Here is a 20,252-nt window from a genome sequence, read left to right on the forward strand (position 1 = left end):
TTCCTATTGGTGAACACGGCCCTGTTATCTGCAGGTGGCCGCACGGCGACGTGCATCCCATCAATCGCGCCCTGGATCATGGGGAACCCGGCCACGGCAGAGAAGCCCACGTGCCAGGCATCGTGGCTGGCCCGGTCCACAGGGAAGCGGATGTAGCGGTGCCCCATGGCATATAGGGCATCTGTCACTGCCCAGATGCACTGATGCACCGATGTCTGCGATATGCCGGACAGGTCCTGGCATGACCCCGTTGCATAAAAGTTCAGGGCCACCGTAACCTTGACGGACACGGGGAGAGGGTGTCCCCCGCCAGTGCCACGCGGTGACAGGTGTGCCAGCAGGGGACAGATGTGTGCCACGGTTTCCCGCCTCATCCGGAGTCTCCTCCTGCATTCCCGGTCCGTGAGATCCTGGTATGACTGCCGGGGCCGGTACACACGGGGCGCCCTCGGGTGCCTCCGTTGCCGTTGTGCCGCGACGTCCTCCTCCCCCTCCTCGTCCTGTCGGTCAGGTGTCCCTCCAGCCTGGGCAGCTGCCGCCTGCCTCTCTGCGGCAGCCTGCGCCGCCTCTCTGGCACGCTCCTCCTCCTCCTCCTCCTCCTCATCCAGGGCAACATGGACATTAGCGGCTGCTGCCACGGCGGCCAACATCGCTGGATGATCGGAAAACATGACGGCCTGGTGGGGGGGAGGGGAACGACGACATGTCAGCATTGCCCATAATCCCCTCCTTCCCCCCAGCCAGGTGGCATGGTCCGCATGGGTCCAACTGTTGGAGGCTGGCACCTGGCCAGGTGGACCAACTCACTTGCCCTCGCATCCCCCTCCCCGGCACGGACCTCCCTTCCTCCTCCCCGGCATGTGCCCCCCATCCCCCTCCCCGGCACGGACCCTCCTCCCCGGCACGGACCCCCATCCTCCTCCCCGGCACGGGCCCCCCCCCCCATCCTCCTCCCCGGCACGGACCTCCCATCCTCCTCCCCGGCACAGACCCCCATCCTCCTCCCCGGCACGGGCCCCCCCCCATCCTCCTCCCCAGCATGGGCCCCCCCCCAACCCCCTCCCCGGCACGGACCCCCCATCCTCCTCCCCGGCACGGGCCCCCCTCCCCATCCCCCTCCCCGGCATGGATCTCCCATCCCCCTCCCCGGCACGGACCCCCGCCATCCCCCTCCCCAGCACGGGCCCCCCCATCCCCCTCCCCAGCATGGGCCCCCCCATCCCCCTCCCCGGCACGGACCCCCCATCCCCCTCCCCGGCACCGACCCCCCCATCCTCCTCCCCGGCACGGGCCCCCCCCTATCCCCTTCCCCGGCATGGACCTCCCATCCCCCTCCATGGCACGGACCTCCCATCCTCCTCCCCGGCACGGACCCCCCCATCCTCCTCCCCGGCACGGACCCCCCCATCCTCCTCCCCGGCACGGAACCCCCCATCCCCCTCCCCGGCACGGACCCCCATCCTCCTCCCCGGCACGGGCCCCCCCCCATCCTCCTCCCCGGCACGGACCCCCCCATCCTCCTCCCCGGCACGGACCTCCCATCCTCCTCCCCGGCACAGACACCCCCATCCTCCTCCCCGGCACGGACCTCCCATCCTCCTCCCCGGCACGGACCCCCCCATCCTCCTCCCCGGCACGGACCCCCCCATCCTCCTCCCCGGCACGGACCTCCCATCCTCCTCCCCGGCACGGACCCCCCCATCCTCCTCCCCGGCACGGACCCCCCCATCCTCCTCCCCGGCACGGACCCCCCCCATCCTCCTCCCTGGCACGGACCCCCCATCCTCCTCCCCGACACGGACCCCCCCCTCCCGGCACTCCCCCGGAGCCCAGCCCACTCTAACCACACACCCCCACCCCCCCCGCCGCACACACAAACACACAACCCTAGACACACCTCTCCCCACACATTCAGACTGCGGCCACGCCATCGCCTGCCCAGCGGCCAACCCCCCAGGCCGTCACCCACCTCCACGCTGGTCGGCGTGAGCCTGGAGCACAGGTTTACGCCGATTAAAAGGAGGTTTGATTTACGTCGACGTGACCGGTCATCACGTCGACGGGACTTCGGCTCATCCGGAAGGGAGAATATCGGCAGGCCCAAAATCAGCTGCCTTGCGCAGACCCGTGCCATTCTCCGACGTCTGCGGCGCCATTAACGCCCCGCCGACTTTTCTCCCTTCGGAGACTTCGGCAACCGGCGGGGGCGGGATTCACGGCGGCCAACGGCCATTCTCCGACCCGCTGGGGGGTCGGAGAATTACGCCCCGTATGTGGAATAAGTAATTTAGCAATCTAGAAATGTCTGTTAGCAGCGGCCGATCTGGATTGCAAACAAGCATTGCATCTGGCTTTGTCCTTCGAAAAAGTGGCAAGCGGAGTGCATGAGTTACAGGGTACTCTGATGGAGGTAGACACCCATACTAGTGAAACTGAGTTAGGGGACTACCGCTGGGGGATAGGCAACTGCACAGCCACCCTCTGGAATGACTCTGATACTAAGTTAACCAGGCCCACCCGCAGAAGCCCTCCCCAAGCAAGAGAAAATTAGGTCCAGACAGACGGCAGCCTTTCGCCTAGTAAAATATTGTAGTTGTTGCCAGAGATCAGAGCCAGAAAGGAGACATAGAAGCCCCAAACTATCTCTTGGAGAAGGTCATGGAGGCCGGGGTACAGGAAAATGCATACCCGAGAAGCTCCACCTACCTCTGACGAGGAACAACTAAATTGTGTAACGATGGTGAAATCAAAACCCATAAGGTTCAATGGATGTCCCACACTGATGGAAGTCGACACTGGAGGAGAGAATGACCCTTCTGGATGAGGGGTTGGGGGTTTCCCTCCATGTCCAAAGGGGAGTCAGGATCTGCTTTGTTGGGGGGAGGGGATCCTCACTGGCCGTTTGGATCGGGCTACCCGCTCAAAATGGCGGATCGATAGCGGGCCTCCAACTGAATCCGGCAGGTTCCCTGAAACTTTGCATGGCCAGGGAATGAGAATAGCTCCTGGCCAACGCTCCCAACATCAGCGGAGACCAGTATAGATTTTCGGCCTGCGGAAGAACTTTGTCTTCAAAATGGAGAGTCCAGGTGTATGGTTGCAGAAAGTCTGGTGCGTCTCCTAGCTATCAGCTCCAATATAGACATTGATGTTCCCCTATCGCCCCTCATCACAGCTTTGCAGTCATTTGTCTCAGTGCTGTGGACGCTGTAGTCTGCACACTTGCACATCACCTTTGCTGTTATTCAATTTTTAAAACCTGTTTACGATGGAATAATTTCTGCACTATCGTCCAATCTACTGGGTCTCCATACACTCCCCTTTTGACATGGAGGGAAACCCCCAACCCCTCATCCAGAAGGGTCATTCTCTCCTCCAGTGTCGACTTCCACCAGTGTGGGACATCCATTGAACCTTATGGGTTTTGATTTCACCATCGTTACACAATTTAGTTGTTCCTCGTCAGAGGTAGGTGGAGCTTCTCGGGTATGCATTTTCCTGTACCCCGGCCTCCATGACCTTCTCCAAGAGATAGTTTGGGGCTTCTATGTCTCCTTTCTGGCTCTGATCTCTAGCAACAACTACAATATTTTACTAGGCGAAAGGCTGCCGTCTGTCTGGACCTAATTTTCGCCATTCTCCTGGATTTACTGTTTGTCGAGGTGCCACAGTGGAAACATTCTCCTCGGGGAATGCTCAGCTTCTACTCTGACCTGTTGTGACTCCTGTTCCTCATTGAGGTCAATATCAAGCAACTGGAGGCACCGGTGATGAATCCTGAAATTCTCATTGTATCAAGAATGACAGACAACCTGTATTACCTGGCCCAATGAAAAATCATGAATTGAAATCTCACTGGCGAGATTCCCATTTCCTGACTCTCGGGATATTTCATGCTTGCATCACCATTTCCAGCAAGCGCAAATGGGCCACCAAATCTCAAATACTGGTTTAGCACAGTGGGCTAAACAGCTGGCTTGCAATGCAGAACCAGGCCAGCAGCGTGGGTTCAACTCCTGTACCAGCCTCTCCGAACAGACGCTGAAGGGGCTGTTTAGCACAGGGCTAAATCGCTGGCTTTGAAAGCAGACCAAGGCAGGCCAGCAGCACGGTTCGATTCCCGTAACGGACGTCGGAATGTGGCGACTAGGGGCTTTTCACAGTATCTTGATTTGAAGCCTACTTGTGACAATGAGCGATTTTCATTTCATTTCATGTGGCGACGAGGGTTTTTTCACAGTAACGTCATTGAAGCCACTCGTGACTAAGTGATTATTATTATTAAGGGGTGACTTGATTGAAACATATGAAGCAGGATACTCCGTTGGTGGGATCCTCTGCTTCTCCGTCAGCGCTCCCGCGCCTGCGGGTTTCGCGATGGTGTGGAGGTGGCCACAATGGGAAACCCCATTGGCTGGCTGCGGGAAGAGAATCCCGCTGCCGGCTGGGCACGCCGTGTCGGAAACCGGGGCTGGCGGGATGGAGAATCCTGCCCATAAGTCTTGACAAGGTGGATGTGGAAAAGATGTTTCCTCTTGAGTGAGACCAGAACCATGGGGCACTGTTATATTTAAGGCGGAGGTAGATGGATTCTTGTTCGGCAAAGGAATTAAAGGTTATAAGGGGTAGATGGGAATGTGCAACTGTGAAAGATATTTAAAACATTTACATCTGCTTCTTCCTTGCTAATCGGATGTTGACATTTAGGACGAACGCTGTTGTCAGGTGGAGGTGTCATGTCCGGATCTCCCAATAGTGAACCAACAGCTTTGGGAGAGGTTGTCTGACAGACACCTTTACAATCCTTCCTGTGCAAACTGAGGGATTGCCTATTACTCATTATCATGTAAAATTTGCAGCAAATTCTGGAGTACTGCTGATGCAGGAATGTGAATGTAACAACATAAGCAATAGGTACAGGAGTAGGTCATTCTGCCCCTTGATCGTGCTCTGCCATTCAATAATCTGATCTGATGATGGCGTTAACTTCCCTATTTTCTCTTGATAACCCCTGTCACCCTTGTCAATCAAAAATCTTTCTAACTCAGTCTTGATTATATTCAATCACCCAAATTCCACTGCTCGCTGGGGAAGAGAATTCCAAACAATAATGACCATCTTGGAAAATAAATTCAATACTTTCCTCCGACTTTAATGGGAAAAGTCTGCTGAGGGATTCTGCATCGGTGGATCGTCCACTTCTCCGGCAGCGCATCCATTCCTGCAGCTTTCCCGAAGGCATAGGGTGGCCACAATAGGAAACCCCATTGGCTGGGCTGCAAGAATGGAGAATCCCAATGCCGGCGGGAGAGCACAGCACCTGAAAACGGAGCTGGTGGGACTGAGAAACCTGCCCCTGGTTTTTAAACATTGCTCCTAATTTCCAGACTTAGCCATGAGAGGAAACATTCTCTTAGCATTTGGTCACTGGGTCACATCCTCTGAGCATTTTGTCACTGGGTCACGTCCTGGAACATCCTCTGTAACCTCTCTAAGTGCAGCGAGACCACAAAGAATGCAACAGTTCAAGAAGGTGATCGGCACAATCTTCTTGTGAACAATAAGGATGGGAAAAAATGCTGGCCTACCCAGTAATGCCTTCACCCAGTAAAAGAATAAAAATAATACTCCAGTTGAGGCCAAACCAATGTTTTATACAGGTTTAACATAATTTGTTGCTTTTACACTTGATGCCCCAATTGGAAAAGGTTCAAGATATTGGTTTATATATTGACTGAACTGTCACCTGTCCTGCTACCTTCAATGATTTGTACACATATAAACCCTGATCTCTCTGTTCCTGAATTCACTTCAGAATTGTACATTTCATGTTGCCTCTCTGCATTCTCCGTACTAAAATGAACTACTTCACATTTTCCATCTCCTTCCACTTCAAGTATGCGGCACAGCAGTACAGTGGTCCGAAAAGACATGCTTTTAGGTAATTTGGACATTCTGAATTCTCCCTCGGTGTACCCGAATAGGGGCCGGAATGTGGCGACTGGGGTTTTGTCCACAGTAACTTCAGTGTAGCGTTAATGTCAGCCTTCTTGTGACAATGATTATTAAATGAAATTAATTAATTAACAATAAGGTCGCGATCCAATGGCCACACTGCGCCAGGAAAGCTGCTCGCCTCAGCGCAGTGTGGCAGATAAAATCCCACTCCCGGGATATACCTGGCTCACAGCTCCTCGCAAGATCCAACGCGTTCTCGCAAGATGTTGTGATTTGAATCCTGCCGACAATGGCCGGGATCACGTTTTGCCAAATCTACATATTTGAGATAGACATCCAGTCTCATGTGGCTGAGGGGGGAGGTCGGGATGGCTTCGCGGGGCCTCGGAGATCTTGACTCCATTTCAAAATGCTGTCCCAATCTCTCATTTATACTGGAGAATTCTGGAGAGTGGAGCACCTCGCAGTAAATAACAGGGCTATGCCTCGGGCCCCATATACGTGGGTAGTGTTGAATAGCCATGTGTTTCTCAGCACTGGGAAACACAGCTAAACAGGCTCGCTGTGGGACTTTCTTCCGTTCTGGGAGAATTACACCGTAAATCACCACTCTCATCAAATTCCTACAGATTCTTTCACTCGTTCATGATCTGAGTGCCCATATTATGAAATTACTGATATCTACCCCTGGCGGACCTGATAATTGACATTTATTCTGAATAGCTCCAGAGAAAGGACATATTGGCACTGGAGGGAATGCAGAGGAGATTCACTAGGTTGATCCCAGAGTTGAGGGGTTTAGATTATGACGAGAGGTTGAGTAGACTGGGACTGTACTCATTGGAGTTTAGAAGGATGCGGTGGGATCTTATTGAAACATATAGAATTATGAAGGGAATAGATAGGATAGATGCAGGCAGGTTGTTTCCACTGGTCGGGGAAAGCAGAACTAGGGGGCATAGCCTCAAAATAAGGGGAAGTAGATTTAGGACCGAGTTTAGGAGGAACTTCTTTACCCAAACGGTTGTGAATCTCTGGAATTCCTTGCCCAGTGAAGCAGTTGAGGCTCCTTCTTTAAACGTTTTTTAAGAAAAGGATAGACACCTTTCTAAAGAATAAAGGGATTCAAGGAGATGGTGTACAGGCCGGAGAGTGGAGCTGAGTCCACGAAGATCAGCCATGATCTCATTGAATGGCGGAGCAGGCTCGAGGGGCCAGATGGCCTACTCCTGCTCCTAGTTCTTATGTTCTCCTAGCTGATGATGTAACTCAGCAGCCGAATTAAATAATAAAATTGCAAATGCAATTAATAAAAGTACAATAAATTGTGTTGAGTGCACTTACCGCTCTGTCAGAGTTTTGATCCGATCTTCCCTCCTTGGGATCATTTTGACTTCCTCCCGACGCTGTCCCGCCATCAGACAACTGAGGGGTGTTCTCTGAACGATCCCCAGGTTCATTGGGGGGTCTCTTCGGTAAAAGTACAGTCACAGGTCAAATTGTAAGCTTTAATCATTCTAATATGCAAATGGAAACTCCCCTTAACTCTAGTTATATGAAATATCCATGGCGGGATTCTCCATTCCTAAGACTAAGTGTTGACTCTGGGGCAGAATTTGTTGACTTTCACGACAGTAAAACTGGCGCTACACCTGGACCGATTCAGCAGTGAACACAAATTGATTCCAATGAAAAATGGTGCAGGATTCGCCCGGTCTGTGATTGACACTCAGGAGGCTGACAAGCTACAACCGCAAATACACATTGCAATCCCCATATACGCTCATTCCACCCAACAAAAGTGTACTGGAGTGCGCTCAGCTGGGTTGGCTGGGGCCAGCGGGCACCAAGGGGGTTGCCTCAGGCCCTATGTTCACTGTGGGCTGTCGGGGGCCTGCATAGCTGCCTTTCTGGCTGTGGCAATGGTGTTCTGTGCCCATCCATCCCAACCCCACAGCCTACCTCCTGCACACACCCCGCTATTCCCCCCGGCCCTCCCAGAAGGCCCCCAGCCAACGGCACAGCTGTAAGCCAACTATGCAGATGTTAGATGCTTTCCATAACCACTCTCTCCCTCAGCAGCCGCCACAGCGATTTCACGATTTCTAAAAGAACAAGTGATCTGTGCTGTCGGGAACTCGCCCCATCGGAGGTGGAGCATCACGGAGGTGCCGGAGAACACCTAATCAGGCTCGCTAACGACATGTCATTGGTGTTTACTGTCCATGTATTCTGGACCACATTGATGCTGCTGTCGAGATGGCAGAGAATTGTGATTTGGTCTCAAATCGCGACCACCGTTATTTTACCACGGAACCTATTTTGGCATCAGCCAACTTGGGAATTACACCCTCACCCCCAGTTAGTGCTGGGGCAAGACTGATACAGAACTATGTATCCTTGGCCAATATTGTTTGTGCACAATGATTACTCTACTCTAATGGTGCAATACTAGGTCATGAATCAAGACAGGCTCATATTGTGACACTGAGTGAACCAACATGAAATGATGCCCAGTGGAGTTTCTGGGTAAGTCATCTATTTCTGAATGAAAAAATGAAAATCGCTATTGTCACAAGTAGGCTTCAAATGAAGTTACTGTGAAAAGCCCTCGTCGCCACATTCTGGCACCTGTAACAATTTCTTGTTACCTACCTCTATTTTAAACCCTATTCAACCAACTTCCACTTTGCCCTGCCCAGTACACATTATGTTCTCATTGCAAGGAGCTTTCAAGTGTCTTGCTGCACTTGAAACTTGTCAGAAAAATGCAAAATGCTGTTGTTTCTGTGTCCGATTATTAAAGTCTGCAGCTTAAATGAGTGAGAAAAATTACACGAGATGTGTAAGTAAGAACACTAATAGAAGAGATTTTGTGTCTTCCCATTCTGATATGAAACCTCTCTGACAGTGAATGCCAGTCTGCACACTTGCACATCACCTTCACTGTTACTCAGTTCTGAAAACTTGTTTGAGACGGGTTAATTTCTGGAAGATTTCTGCTCTGCCTGCTTCTTCTGAACCTGCCAGAGGGCGACACACTTCCTATTCTCCTGAATTTGCTGTTTCTCTGGGGTGCCCACAGTGGGAACATTCACCTCCGGAAAGCTGCTGGTGATTGGCTGGACATCATGCACCTGAAGTGCAGGATCGGGCAATGTGTATCTCGAAGATGATCGCCGCTTCCGACGCAAACATCATGGTGGCTGCAATGCCTGAGGCTGTGGTTCCAAATACTTCCCATCGGCGACCTCCTGCATTTCCATTATCAAGTCCAAGTCAACTACCTCAGTCATATTGGCCTCCTAACCCCCTTGGGGCTTCACTGTGGCTTCTTCAGGCAGCAGATGCAGATTGAGAAGAAGTTTTCAAGGACATGGTATTCTCCGAAGACGTGGTCGCCTGGACCGAATGTGCTCCAGGTTCTTTTGTATTATCCGACATTGGGCTTGCACCTGGTAAGAAACCGATCCTGTCTGGTGGAGGATAACTCCGGAGACCCACTGGGCACCAACAGCAAAGTTTTGAACAAACACCGAATCACCTTGTACAACGTGCCTGGATGGTCGTCGTCTAAAGGGGCAACGCTCTTGCTGTTCCTGGTTGTGGAGCACCTTTGCATCTCTGTCTGGACAAATCATACAAGGTGATTTATGAAGTCTCTGCCCATCAGCATTTCATAGTCATAGATTTTACATTGCAGAAGGAGGCCTTTCAGCCCATCGACTCTGCTCCGACCCTTGAAAAGAGCACCCTTCTTAAGTGCACGCCTCCACCCTATCCCTGTAACCCCACATAACATTTTTTGGACACTTTAAGGGAAATTTAGCATGGTCAATCCACCTAACCTGCACATTTTTGAGTTGTGAGGGTGAGACTCACGTAGACCAGGGGAGGATGTGCAAATTTCACACACAGTGACCCAGGGTTGGGATCGATCCCGGGTCCTTGGCGGCGTGAGGCAGCAGTGCTAACCACTGTGCCACCGTGCCATCCGAGACGACAACTGCTTCACCTGCCGAAAAACAGCTTCCTGCTGCTGGTCCCAGGCTGCCAACTGATTCTTCTTCAGCAGGAGGTGCAAAGGGGCCAATTTGGTCACAAGATTCGAGATAAATTTGGCATAATAGTCAATCAGTCCAAGGAAAGAGCGGGTTCTGTGGCGTCTATCGAGGTGGGGCCTGTTTAATGGCATGCACTTTCTCCACGGGGTACAAACCTTTACAGTCTACCTGATGGTCGAGGTAGACCACCTCCTTCGCCTGCGAAACGGACTTCGCCCATCGTAAGTGGACACCGGCCTCAGAAAACCTTTTTCAACAGGTTGTCCAAGTGTTCATGCTCTAAAGCTCCTGTTAACAGTGCATCATCTAAATATAGTGCCACACACAGCACCCCTCGCAGGAACATTGCACAGGCGGAGGACGCTCCGAAAGGCAGCCGCATATAATCGTATAGGTCCCTGTGCGTATTGACGGTAAGCCGGATACTTGCGGGAAGCAGGATCTAAATGTGTGGCTCATATTGAGCTTCAAGAACGAAAGCCCTTCTGCAAGCTTTGTGTAGAGATCCTCTCTGCAGGGCATGGGGTAGGGGTCCAACCGTGAAGCCGTGTTTACTGTCAAATTGTAATTCCCGCATAAACGGACCATTTTGTCCGGCATCATTACTGGTGCCACCAGTGCTGCCCAATCAGTGAACCTTACAGGCCAAAAGACTGGGGCTGTAGCCTTTTTCCACAATAAGCGGGAGGCCCAAGGATTAAAAGTGCAGCCTCACTCAGGATACAAGCACATCAAAAGTCTGCTGCTGAGTATGTTGGGCTCCGTATCACTCTGAACGCGTGCGCGCCACAGGCACTTGAGCAATATCACTACCTGGCGGTCATTCTCTTCAATATTGTAGGCCCAGAAAAGGAACTCATTCACTGTGTACTCATTACAATACTCCTTCTGGCATCAGACTCATCCAAACTTCCGAAAAGAGGCATGATGAAATAAAATCTCCAACCTGTATCTGAGATTGGGTTGTGGTTCAGCAGCGTTGATCGCTATCCAGTTTTTATCCTTGTCGCCAGTTTTATCAGGCCACGAAGAATCCACACCGAGTTCATTGAAACAAAAGCTTACTTAATTTTACAACTACTATTATATATAGCTCCCTTCTGGTTCCACACTCATCAGTGCCTTGCTGGCTGACTCTATTTATACATAGCCAGACATTGCTCGAAGTCTCCCAGCTCCTATATTGAGGGAGCTCGTATTCTGCAATGTCCATGGGGTAGTTAGTCATTTCCACCCTGTAAGACCCATGTGGGTTATTTTACTCTTGGTCGGAGTATCTAAAATCATGGACAGAAGTGGTTTAAGGAGGACGCTTCCTCCACTGCCTTCTCAAAAGCAATTATAGATGGGCAATAAAATGTAGGTCTTGCCAGCAGTAGCTACGTCAGTGAAAGATATTTAAAACATTTACATCTGCTTCTTCCTTGGTAATCGGATGTTGACATTTAGGACGAACGCTGTTGTCAGGTGGAGGTGTCATGTCCGGATCTCCCAATAGTGAACCAACAGCTTTGGGAGAGGTTGTCTTTTGAAAAAGCACAGACATAGCTGAAAGCCGACACCTTTTACAATCCTTACCATACAATCCTTACCATGCAAACTTGAGGGATTGCCGATTGAACGCCAATCGCATTTCATGATTTTTGCATCAGCCAACGGAGAATCCCCTCCCGCGCAGTTAGTGCTGGGGCAAGACTGATACAGAACTATGTATCCTTGGCCAGTATTGATTGTGTTCAATGATACTCTAATGGTACAATATTGGGTCATGAATTAAGACCGGCTCACATTGTGACACTGAGTGAATAAACATGAAATGAAGCCCAGTGGAGATTCAGGGTAAGTAATCTACTTCATGTTACCTACCTCTATTTTAAAACCTATTCAACCACTTTGTGTCTCCCCGTTCTGATATGAAATCTCTCTGACAATGAATGCCGTGATGTGGAGATGCCGGAGTTGGACTGGGGTGAGCACAGTAAGAAGTCTTCATTCACCTGAGAAAGGAGCAGTGCTCTGAAAGCTAGTGATTTGAAACAAACCTGTTGGAGTTTAACCTGGTGTTGTAAGACTTCTTACAATGAATGCCGTACCACAGATGAACAATTGGATGTGCTCCATTAGCATCACTTGTACATCACCTTCACTGTTACTCAGTTCTGAAAACTTATTTGAGATGGATTAATTTCTGGAGGATTTCTGCTCTGCCTGCTTCTTCTGAACCTGCCAGAGGGCCACACACTTCCCATTCATCTCAATTTGCTGTTTTCCTGGGGTGCGCAGTGGGAAAATTCACCATGGGGAATGCTCAACCTCCCTATGACCTGCTGTGACGACTGCCAGTCCTTGAGTTCAATATCGAGCAACTGGAGACTTTTCCTGCAGAGGAGAAGGATCCTGGAATTCTCACTTGGCACAGGAAATCCAGGCAACCTGTTGCACTTGATCCAATGTTGTGCATTATAAATCCCAGCAGATCTAAAAATAATTCTGATTATTTACATCTTTACTGCAGAACCTTGGTTTGTGTTACTTACTATTTCTTCATAATTTTACCTAATTCCAAGCAACTCTGGATCTACTTTTTACAATGGAGCAAGAATGTCATCTCACGGCAGATTTGATACAATGCGGAAGCCTGATGATTTAAAGGTCAATTAAGGATTCTGTCTCTCCGGTTAATTAGATTGAATTAAGGTTATTGTTTTAAACACTCCTGTGTGTGAAATTGACATTTACCACTGATGAGGAAAGGGGTAAGAATGTTATTTCCATAAGATCACGAAGGAGTCCACACCAAGTTGTTCAAAGAAATTTGGGGATGAATTCTCTGCCGGCAGGATTCTCCGTTCCACTGGCAGTGCCTGCCCTGCCCGTGGGTTTCCCGGTGGCGTGGGGTGGCCACAATGGGAAATCCTATTGGCCGGCTGCGGGAACGAAGAATCCGGCACGGTGCCGAGGAACACGAGGCTGGGGAGGCAGAAAATTCACTCCTTAGTTTATTTACAATAGCTATTGTATACATCACATGGTTGGTCCATGGGTCTGTCTTGCCAATGCCAAACTGCCTGGCTTTATATACCAGACAACTATACATTGTTTAGAGGTCCCCTTCCCCTTAACGGGGGAGCTCATATTCTGCAAGATTCACGAGGAAGTTTATTGTTTCCACCCCCGTCAGACACTTGTGCGTTGAAGCATGTTTCAGTTATACAGCTCTTTGAAACCACATCTCAAACATTGGGTGCAGTTTGGGCTCCTTTTAAGGAAGGATGTAAATGCATTGCTGGCTGTTCAGGTGAGGCCAGCTAGAGCTATACCTGGATGAGCATGTCGTCTCAGGAGATCAGGTTGAACACCTTGGCTGTTGTGAGTCTGACCCGCTACCGTTGCTATCGAGGTCAGAGAATTTAGCCCTCAGCCATATCTCCCATTCACTGCAACACAGTCGTGAACGCTGCAGTCGTGAACACCGCCCAGTCCATCACACGTACCTGCCTCCCATCCATTGACTCCACCTACACCTCCTGCTGCCTGGGGAAAGCGGGCAGCATAATTAAAGACCCCTCCCACCCGGCTTACTCACTCTTCCAACTTCTTCCATCGGGCAGGAGATACAAAAGTCTGAGAACAAGCACGAACATCACACAAGTCTGAGAACACGCACGAACAGACTCAAAACTCCTAAACGACCCTCTTATGGACTGACCTCATTATCACTACACCCATTTATGCCTCACCCGATGCTGGTGTTTATGTGGTTACATTGCGTACCTTGTGTTGTCCGATTTATATATTTTCTTATTTCATTTTCTTTTCTTGTACTTAATGATCTGTTGAGCTGCTCGCAGAAAAATACATTTCCCTGTACCTCGATACACGTGACAATAAACAAAATCCAATATGACCGGAGAATCCCGCTGCTGTAACCGGATGGAGAATCCGGACCCTTGTATCCAGAAGAGTGAGGGATGGCTTGATTGAAACGTATAAGATCAAATACAAGCAAATCAACTATGATCTTGTTGAATGGCTGAGCTGGCTCAAGGGGCTGAATGGTCTACTTCAGCTCCTATTTCGTATGTTGATGAGTTTCACGAGCAGAGTGGTGCAAGTTAAATCAGCTTGTGGTCTGCCTGCTACCTACTGGCCTACCACTATTCCTACCAATCTTTACAAGTGGAATGAGTAGCAACGGCAGTCAGCACACCAGTGGCCAATTGAGTCCCTAAATCCTCAACCCATGGGCGGAATTCTCTAATCTCACCCATGGTGGGACTCACGGCAAGCGTGAACAGAGAATTTGGCATTCCAGATTCAGCCAATGTCTACTTTAGGGTTTCAACGTGCTGCCCCTGTGTTTGAGCCAGCTTCAGACATTATCCTGGGCCAAGTGGCATTGTAAACAACAACCGTATAAAACAGTGTACAAAGAACAATAAACACAGTGCAATCGCCGACTCCCATCCCACCTAGACCCGCCTAATTGACCCCCTTTCAAGGCTACCCTAATCCCCCCTTCCACCCCCTCTGCTGACGATTAATTCTCCGTGAAGTCGATGAATGGTTGCCACCTCTGGGCGAATCCTAACAGTGACCCTCAAGGCAAACTTAATCTTCTCTGGGCCAAGAAAGCTCGCCATGTCCGATAACCAGGGGAGTCATTCTCCGACTCCCCAGCGGGTCGGAGAATGGCCGTTGGCCGCCGTGAATCCCGCCCCCGCCGGTTACCGAAGTCTCCGGTACCGGAGATTGGGCGGGGGCGGGAATCGGGCCGCGCCGGTTGGCGGGCCCCCCCGCTCAATTCTCTGGCCCGGATGGGCCAAAATCCCGCCAATAAATTGCCTGTCCCGCCGGCGTAAATTAGAGTAGCTATTTACCGGCGGGACAAGGCGGCGTGGGCGGGCTCCAGGGTCCTGGGGGGGCGCGGGGCGACTGACCCCGGGGGGGAGGTGCCCCCACGGTGGCCTGGCCCGCGATTGGGGCCCACCAATCCGCGGGTGGGCCTGTGCCGTGGGGGCACTCTTTCCCTTCCGCCTCCGCCACGGTCTCCACCATGGCGGAGGCGGAAGAGACTCTCTCCACTGCGCATGTGCAGGAAACTGTCAGCGGTCGCTGACGCTCCCGCGCATGCGCCGCCCGGGGATGTCATTTCCGCGCCAGCTGGCGGGGCAACAAAATCCGTTTCCGCCAGCTGGCGGGGCGGAAATTCCTCCGGCGCCGGCCTAGCCCCTCAATGTTGGGGCTCGGCCCCCAAAGATGCGGAGCATTCCGCACGTTTGGGGCGGCGCGATGCCCGTCTGATTGGCACCATTTTGGGCGCCAGTCGGCGGACATTGCGCCGTTTGGGGAGAATTTCGCCCCTGGTCTCCGACTTCGGGGGCTTTGAGTCCCTCCAAGCTAACAATATCCGTCTCCGGGCTACCAGGGAAGCAAAGGCCAGAACTTCAGCCTCTTTCTCCTCCTGGACTCCCGGGTCCTCCGAAACCCCAAAAATCACCACCTTTGGACTCACCGCCACCCGTGTTTTCAATACTCTGGACAGGACGTCCACGAACCCCTGCCTGTTTCTCCTGAGTTTTGGACACGTCCAGAACATGTAGACATGGTTCGCTGGTCTCCTGCACATTTTGCGCACCTGTCCTCTACCCCAAAGAATCTACTCATCCGAGCCACTGTCATGTGGACCCGGTGAACAACCTTGAATTGGATCAGGCTGAGCCTGGCGCATGTTGCGGTCGTGTTGACTCTGCTCAACGCGTCAGCCCATAAGCCACCCTCTATCTCACCACCAAGCTCCTCCTCCCACTTACGCTTCAGCTCCTCGGTCTGTGTCTCCTCTGCCCCAATGAGTTCTTTGTAGGTGTCAGAGACGCTCCCCTCCCCCACCCATCCTCCTTAGTGGCAGCAGTGGGAAGGATGATATCTGCCTACGCAGAACCTACACACCTGTAAATATCTAAAGTCGGTCCCCCTTGCCAACCCAAAGTTCTCCTCCAGCGCCCTCAAGCTGGGGAAGCTCCCTTCTAAAAACAAGTCCCCCATCCTCTCAATTCTCGCCCTTCGCCACATTCGGGACCTCCCATCCAAGCTCCCCAGGGCAAACCAGTGATTGTCACACATTGGGGACCAGACCGATGCTCCCACTGCTCCCGCATACCTCCTCCACTGACCCCCAGATTCTCAGGGCCGCCACCACTACGGGGCTGGTGGAGTACCGTGCCGGGGGAACGGCAGAGGCACCATTAGGAACGCCCCCAGACTGGTGCCCCGACACGAAGCTGCCTCCATCCGCTCCCAAACTGACCCCACCCCCACCACCCACTTCCTTATCATGGCTATGTTAGCCGCCCAGTAATAATTGCTAAAGTTCGGCAGCGCTAGCCCCCCTTCCCCTCGATTTCGCTCGAGCATCACCTTCTTCACTCGCGGGGACTTACCCGCCCACACAAAGCCCAGGATGATTTTATTGACCGTCTTAAAAAAGGACAGGATGAAAATTGGGAGACACTGAAATACAAACAAAAGTCTCGGTAGGATCGTCATTTTAACCGTCTGCACTCTCCCAGCTAGCGACAGCGGGAGTGCATCCCATCTCTGAAACTCACCCCTCATCTGTTCAACCAACCGGGACAAGTTCAACTTGTGTAACCGGCCCCAGTCGCGCGCCACCTGTATCCCTAAATACCTGAAACTGTCCCCAACTAACCTAAACGGCAGCTCCCTCAGCCGACCCTCCTGACCCCTCGCCTGGACTACAAACATCTCACTCTTTGCCATGTTCAGTGTATACCCCGAAAACCGGCTAAATTCCCCCAAATTTGCCATGATTTCGCCCACCCCTGCCCCTGGATTCGAAACGTATGAGAAGGCTGTCCGCGTACAGCGAGACTCTACATTCTCCCCCCCCCCCCGAACCAGACCCTTGAAGCTCTCAGAGCAATGGCCAGCGGCACTATAACGCAAACAGCAGTGGGGAGAGGGCCCCCCCCTGTCTTTTCCCATTGTACAGTCTAAAATAGTCAGAGGTCGTCCTATTCATCCTTACGCTTGCCTCCGGGGTCTGGTACAACAGCCTGACCCAGTCGATAAAGCCCTTACCGAATCCAAATCGTCCCAGCACCTCCCATAAATAGTCCCAATCTACCCGGTCGAACGCTTTTCCGCATCCATTGCCACAACTACCTCCACCTCCCTGCTCTCCGGGGGCATCATGATCACATTGAGCAACCTTGTTATATTGGCCACCTTGACAAACCCGGTTTGGTCCTCCAATTTTTTTTTTTATAAATATTTTTATTAAAGCTTTTTCCAACCAACGTTTTTACATAACAAAAAAAAACAAGAATTATTGAACAAAACAAGATGGTTGCTGTGGTGATATGCAAATACACAAGGGGTTAATGTACATACACTACACCTAGCTAGACACTAGAGGGAACACCAGAGACGTGACACACAGACAGTCAACCAATAGGTCGGTAAGAGAGGACACGACCAATGGGCATTTACAATACACATAGAGGTGACACTACCACAGGAGGTCATTACACCAACTTGTATAAAAGGACACATCACACATGCTCAGTCTCTTTCCAGTGGAGACACTCAGTGAGTACAGACACAGGGTTGATTGAACATCACATCCACCACGTGGATTGTAGCATTCTGCTTCGTCAGTCTGAGTAGCTCTAGAAGCATTACCAGTAGAGTCAAATCCAAGTAGGAGAATTGTTAATAGCTTAATAAATGTGTTAAAGCTATCTCCAAGTCTGAACCTTCCTTTGTCAGAAAGCACATCAAGGAAGCACTTTCTGAGATGTCAAGAGCAGAACAAAACATGCTACCCAGGAGTGACTGTTAAATCCATAAGTTACAACTCCGAGAACAGTGACAACCAGCAACAGCAGCCATTAAGAAGATGTTCGAGATTCCATTCCACAGCAGCTCAGGTACCAAGGCAATCTCAGTGAAAATTGGCGTTGGTTCCGGCAGAGATTCGAGATTGTAGAAGCCAGGTATTTCTGATACAACTAGTATAGGTAAAAGATAGCTGTTTAAGCATAAATATTAAGCCCCAGTTTTAAATACCCATTTTAAAATGAGGATTTCAGTACCCATAACCTCAGGTCATCTCAAAACATATAGCTTCAATAGATACATGAAACAGCATAATTCTATCATAGATTAAAACAGCACAGTTGCAAGACAATTTGACACTATGCTTGTGCTGCTGTCAAGGACAAGGGCTGAATTCCATGGCAACGAGGTGACAAGAGCCCAGTAACTAAAGCTCTATTGTTCTCTTTTCAGGCCATTAGTGATTACAGCATGAACCACATTCCAGAGCTTATAAGGCCGAAACATATTAATGGATAAAACATTGAATCAAATATATATTTGATTCCAACTTTCTCAACATGAAGTCTCCATTGTTACATTAGCCAAGCCAGCTTAAAACCAGGTTTTTGCTGGTAAAGATTAGCAGAATATCACATTCCATAACATGCAGACATGAAACAATTAAAAATTAATGTTGCACATTGAAGATGGACGGCTTGCCATCAAATCAAATGTGTTTGAGTCTAACCCAAACCAATTAGGATTATATTGGGGTGTGATTAGATGATTTAAGACAGATATGAAAGTGTATAACTGAAAAGTTCCCCCCCGCCATTTTTGTCTGTCTGTTTAGTCTATCTGTTTAGTCAGTCTGTCTTTGTAGTGACGTAGTGTTTTTGACTTTGAGTTTGAGTTTAGTTTTAGTTTAGCTGTCTCTCTCTCTCTCTTTCTCTTTTTTCATGTTTCATTTCCAGACTTTGACCTTTTAAAAGTTACTTTTGAGCTGTCTGCCTGAGCAAAAAGATAATGTCTTTGATTCTTCTGAAAGCTTCAAATTGTCTACGAATTGCCTTTTAAATGACTTTCAAATTGTCATCAATAGAAGACAAATAAAACAATTCTTATTGGCACCTGAGAAGTTTTAACTGCAAATTTTGACTGAGTCCCAGTATTCGCAAAGTGCTACTGGTAACCGAATAGTAGGAATACTATAAATTCCTTCAACTTTACACAGTCAAATAATAGTAGGAATCTAACAACTTGGCGTAGTCCAATAATATTACTAAATCCATCAACTTGGCGTAGTCGGCAGCTGGGGGGAGTACTGAGAACGACCTTTGGAGGAGACCCAGGTGACGACAGAAAGCTTCGAAGATAATCGGAGGAGGCCCGGAACCTTTGGGAAGCTTCGGAGATAATCGGAGGAGGCCCAGAAGACAGCCGGAACCCACAGCTAGACTAGGGTAAGAAATATCTTTTTCCCCCATTAAAAGTCTTAAAGCCGCATCAATCAGTACTTCGACCCATGAAGCGAACATTTTTATAGACTGTGTTAGATCAATCAGGTGCCAGTCGTTGAGACTAACATAGACGTGGCTGGAAGATTAGTCACTGCAGTAACTAAAATAAAACGGGACTAAAAAAAATAGTCAGCGATCAAGGAAAATTTATGGCTGATCCAAATCAAAGTGTGGATTCAGAGTCTTTAGCAGGCAGAATATTACTCCCCACTACATCCAAGGGGGGGTGCAGGAATACCAGATGTTTCTGTTGAAGATATGTTGGGGGATTATAGATCTTTCATTCGTAGACAATTTGACCGATGTGAAACCTCAAAAAAAATTGAATCAAAATATGATATCCCCAGAGGACAGTGGTCCTTCTATAATATCAAGAGAGCATGGGGAAAATGCACACGATTACACAGTGCAGAACGTGTAAAATGGTCCCTGGTAATTACGGGACAGGTGCGCAGTCAGCAAGAGATCATTATTAAAAATAAAAGTGATAATGAGCATAGGATAACTAAAGATCAACTAATTGCAGTTGAAGAATTGCAAGATGCAAAATCCAAACTTGAGCATTATGATGAAATTAGACAAATTTGAAAACAAAACCTCCAGCAGTTATCTTTCCAAAAAGTAGAATTCCAAAATCAAGTTTTTGAAGTGGAGTCAAAATACCGACAGTTGCAATTAAAAACTGAGCGAACTGAACTTGAAAATTGCAAGTTAATCGAAGAAAGATGTGTTTTAGAAAGAGATATAAACAACGTTACTGAACACTGCAAATTCTTGAGTCTTTCTGTGCAGAAATTTGCACAAACTCAGAAAGCAGCCCAAGCACCCCACCTAGTGGCACAATCGGCAATTGCACAGCCAAGAACAA

At 49.9% G+C, this 20,252-nt stretch overlaps 1 protein-coding gene across 1 annotated transcript in view; it reads right to left on the minus strand.

Moving 5' to 3' along the window:
• LOC140389407 (uncharacterized) overlaps nucleotides 1-20,252 on the minus strand; it is a 67,726-nt gene that overhangs the window by 12,812 nt on the left and 34,662 nt on the right. The window contains exon 3 of the mRNA XM_072473553.1: nucleotides 7,303-7,428. Within this exon, the coding sequence (XP_072329654.1) occupies nucleotides 7,303-7,428 (126 nt within the window). The remainder of the gene's footprint in view (nucleotides 1-7,302; nucleotides 7,429-20,252) is intronic.

The sequence above is a fragment of the Scyliorhinus torazame genome, chromosome 14 (genome assembly GCF_047496885.1).
Source record: "Scyliorhinus torazame isolate Kashiwa2021f chromosome 14, sScyTor2.1, whole genome shotgun sequence".
NCBI lineage: Eukaryota > Metazoa > Chordata > Chondrichthyes > Carcharhiniformes > Scyliorhinidae > Scyliorhinus > Scyliorhinus torazame.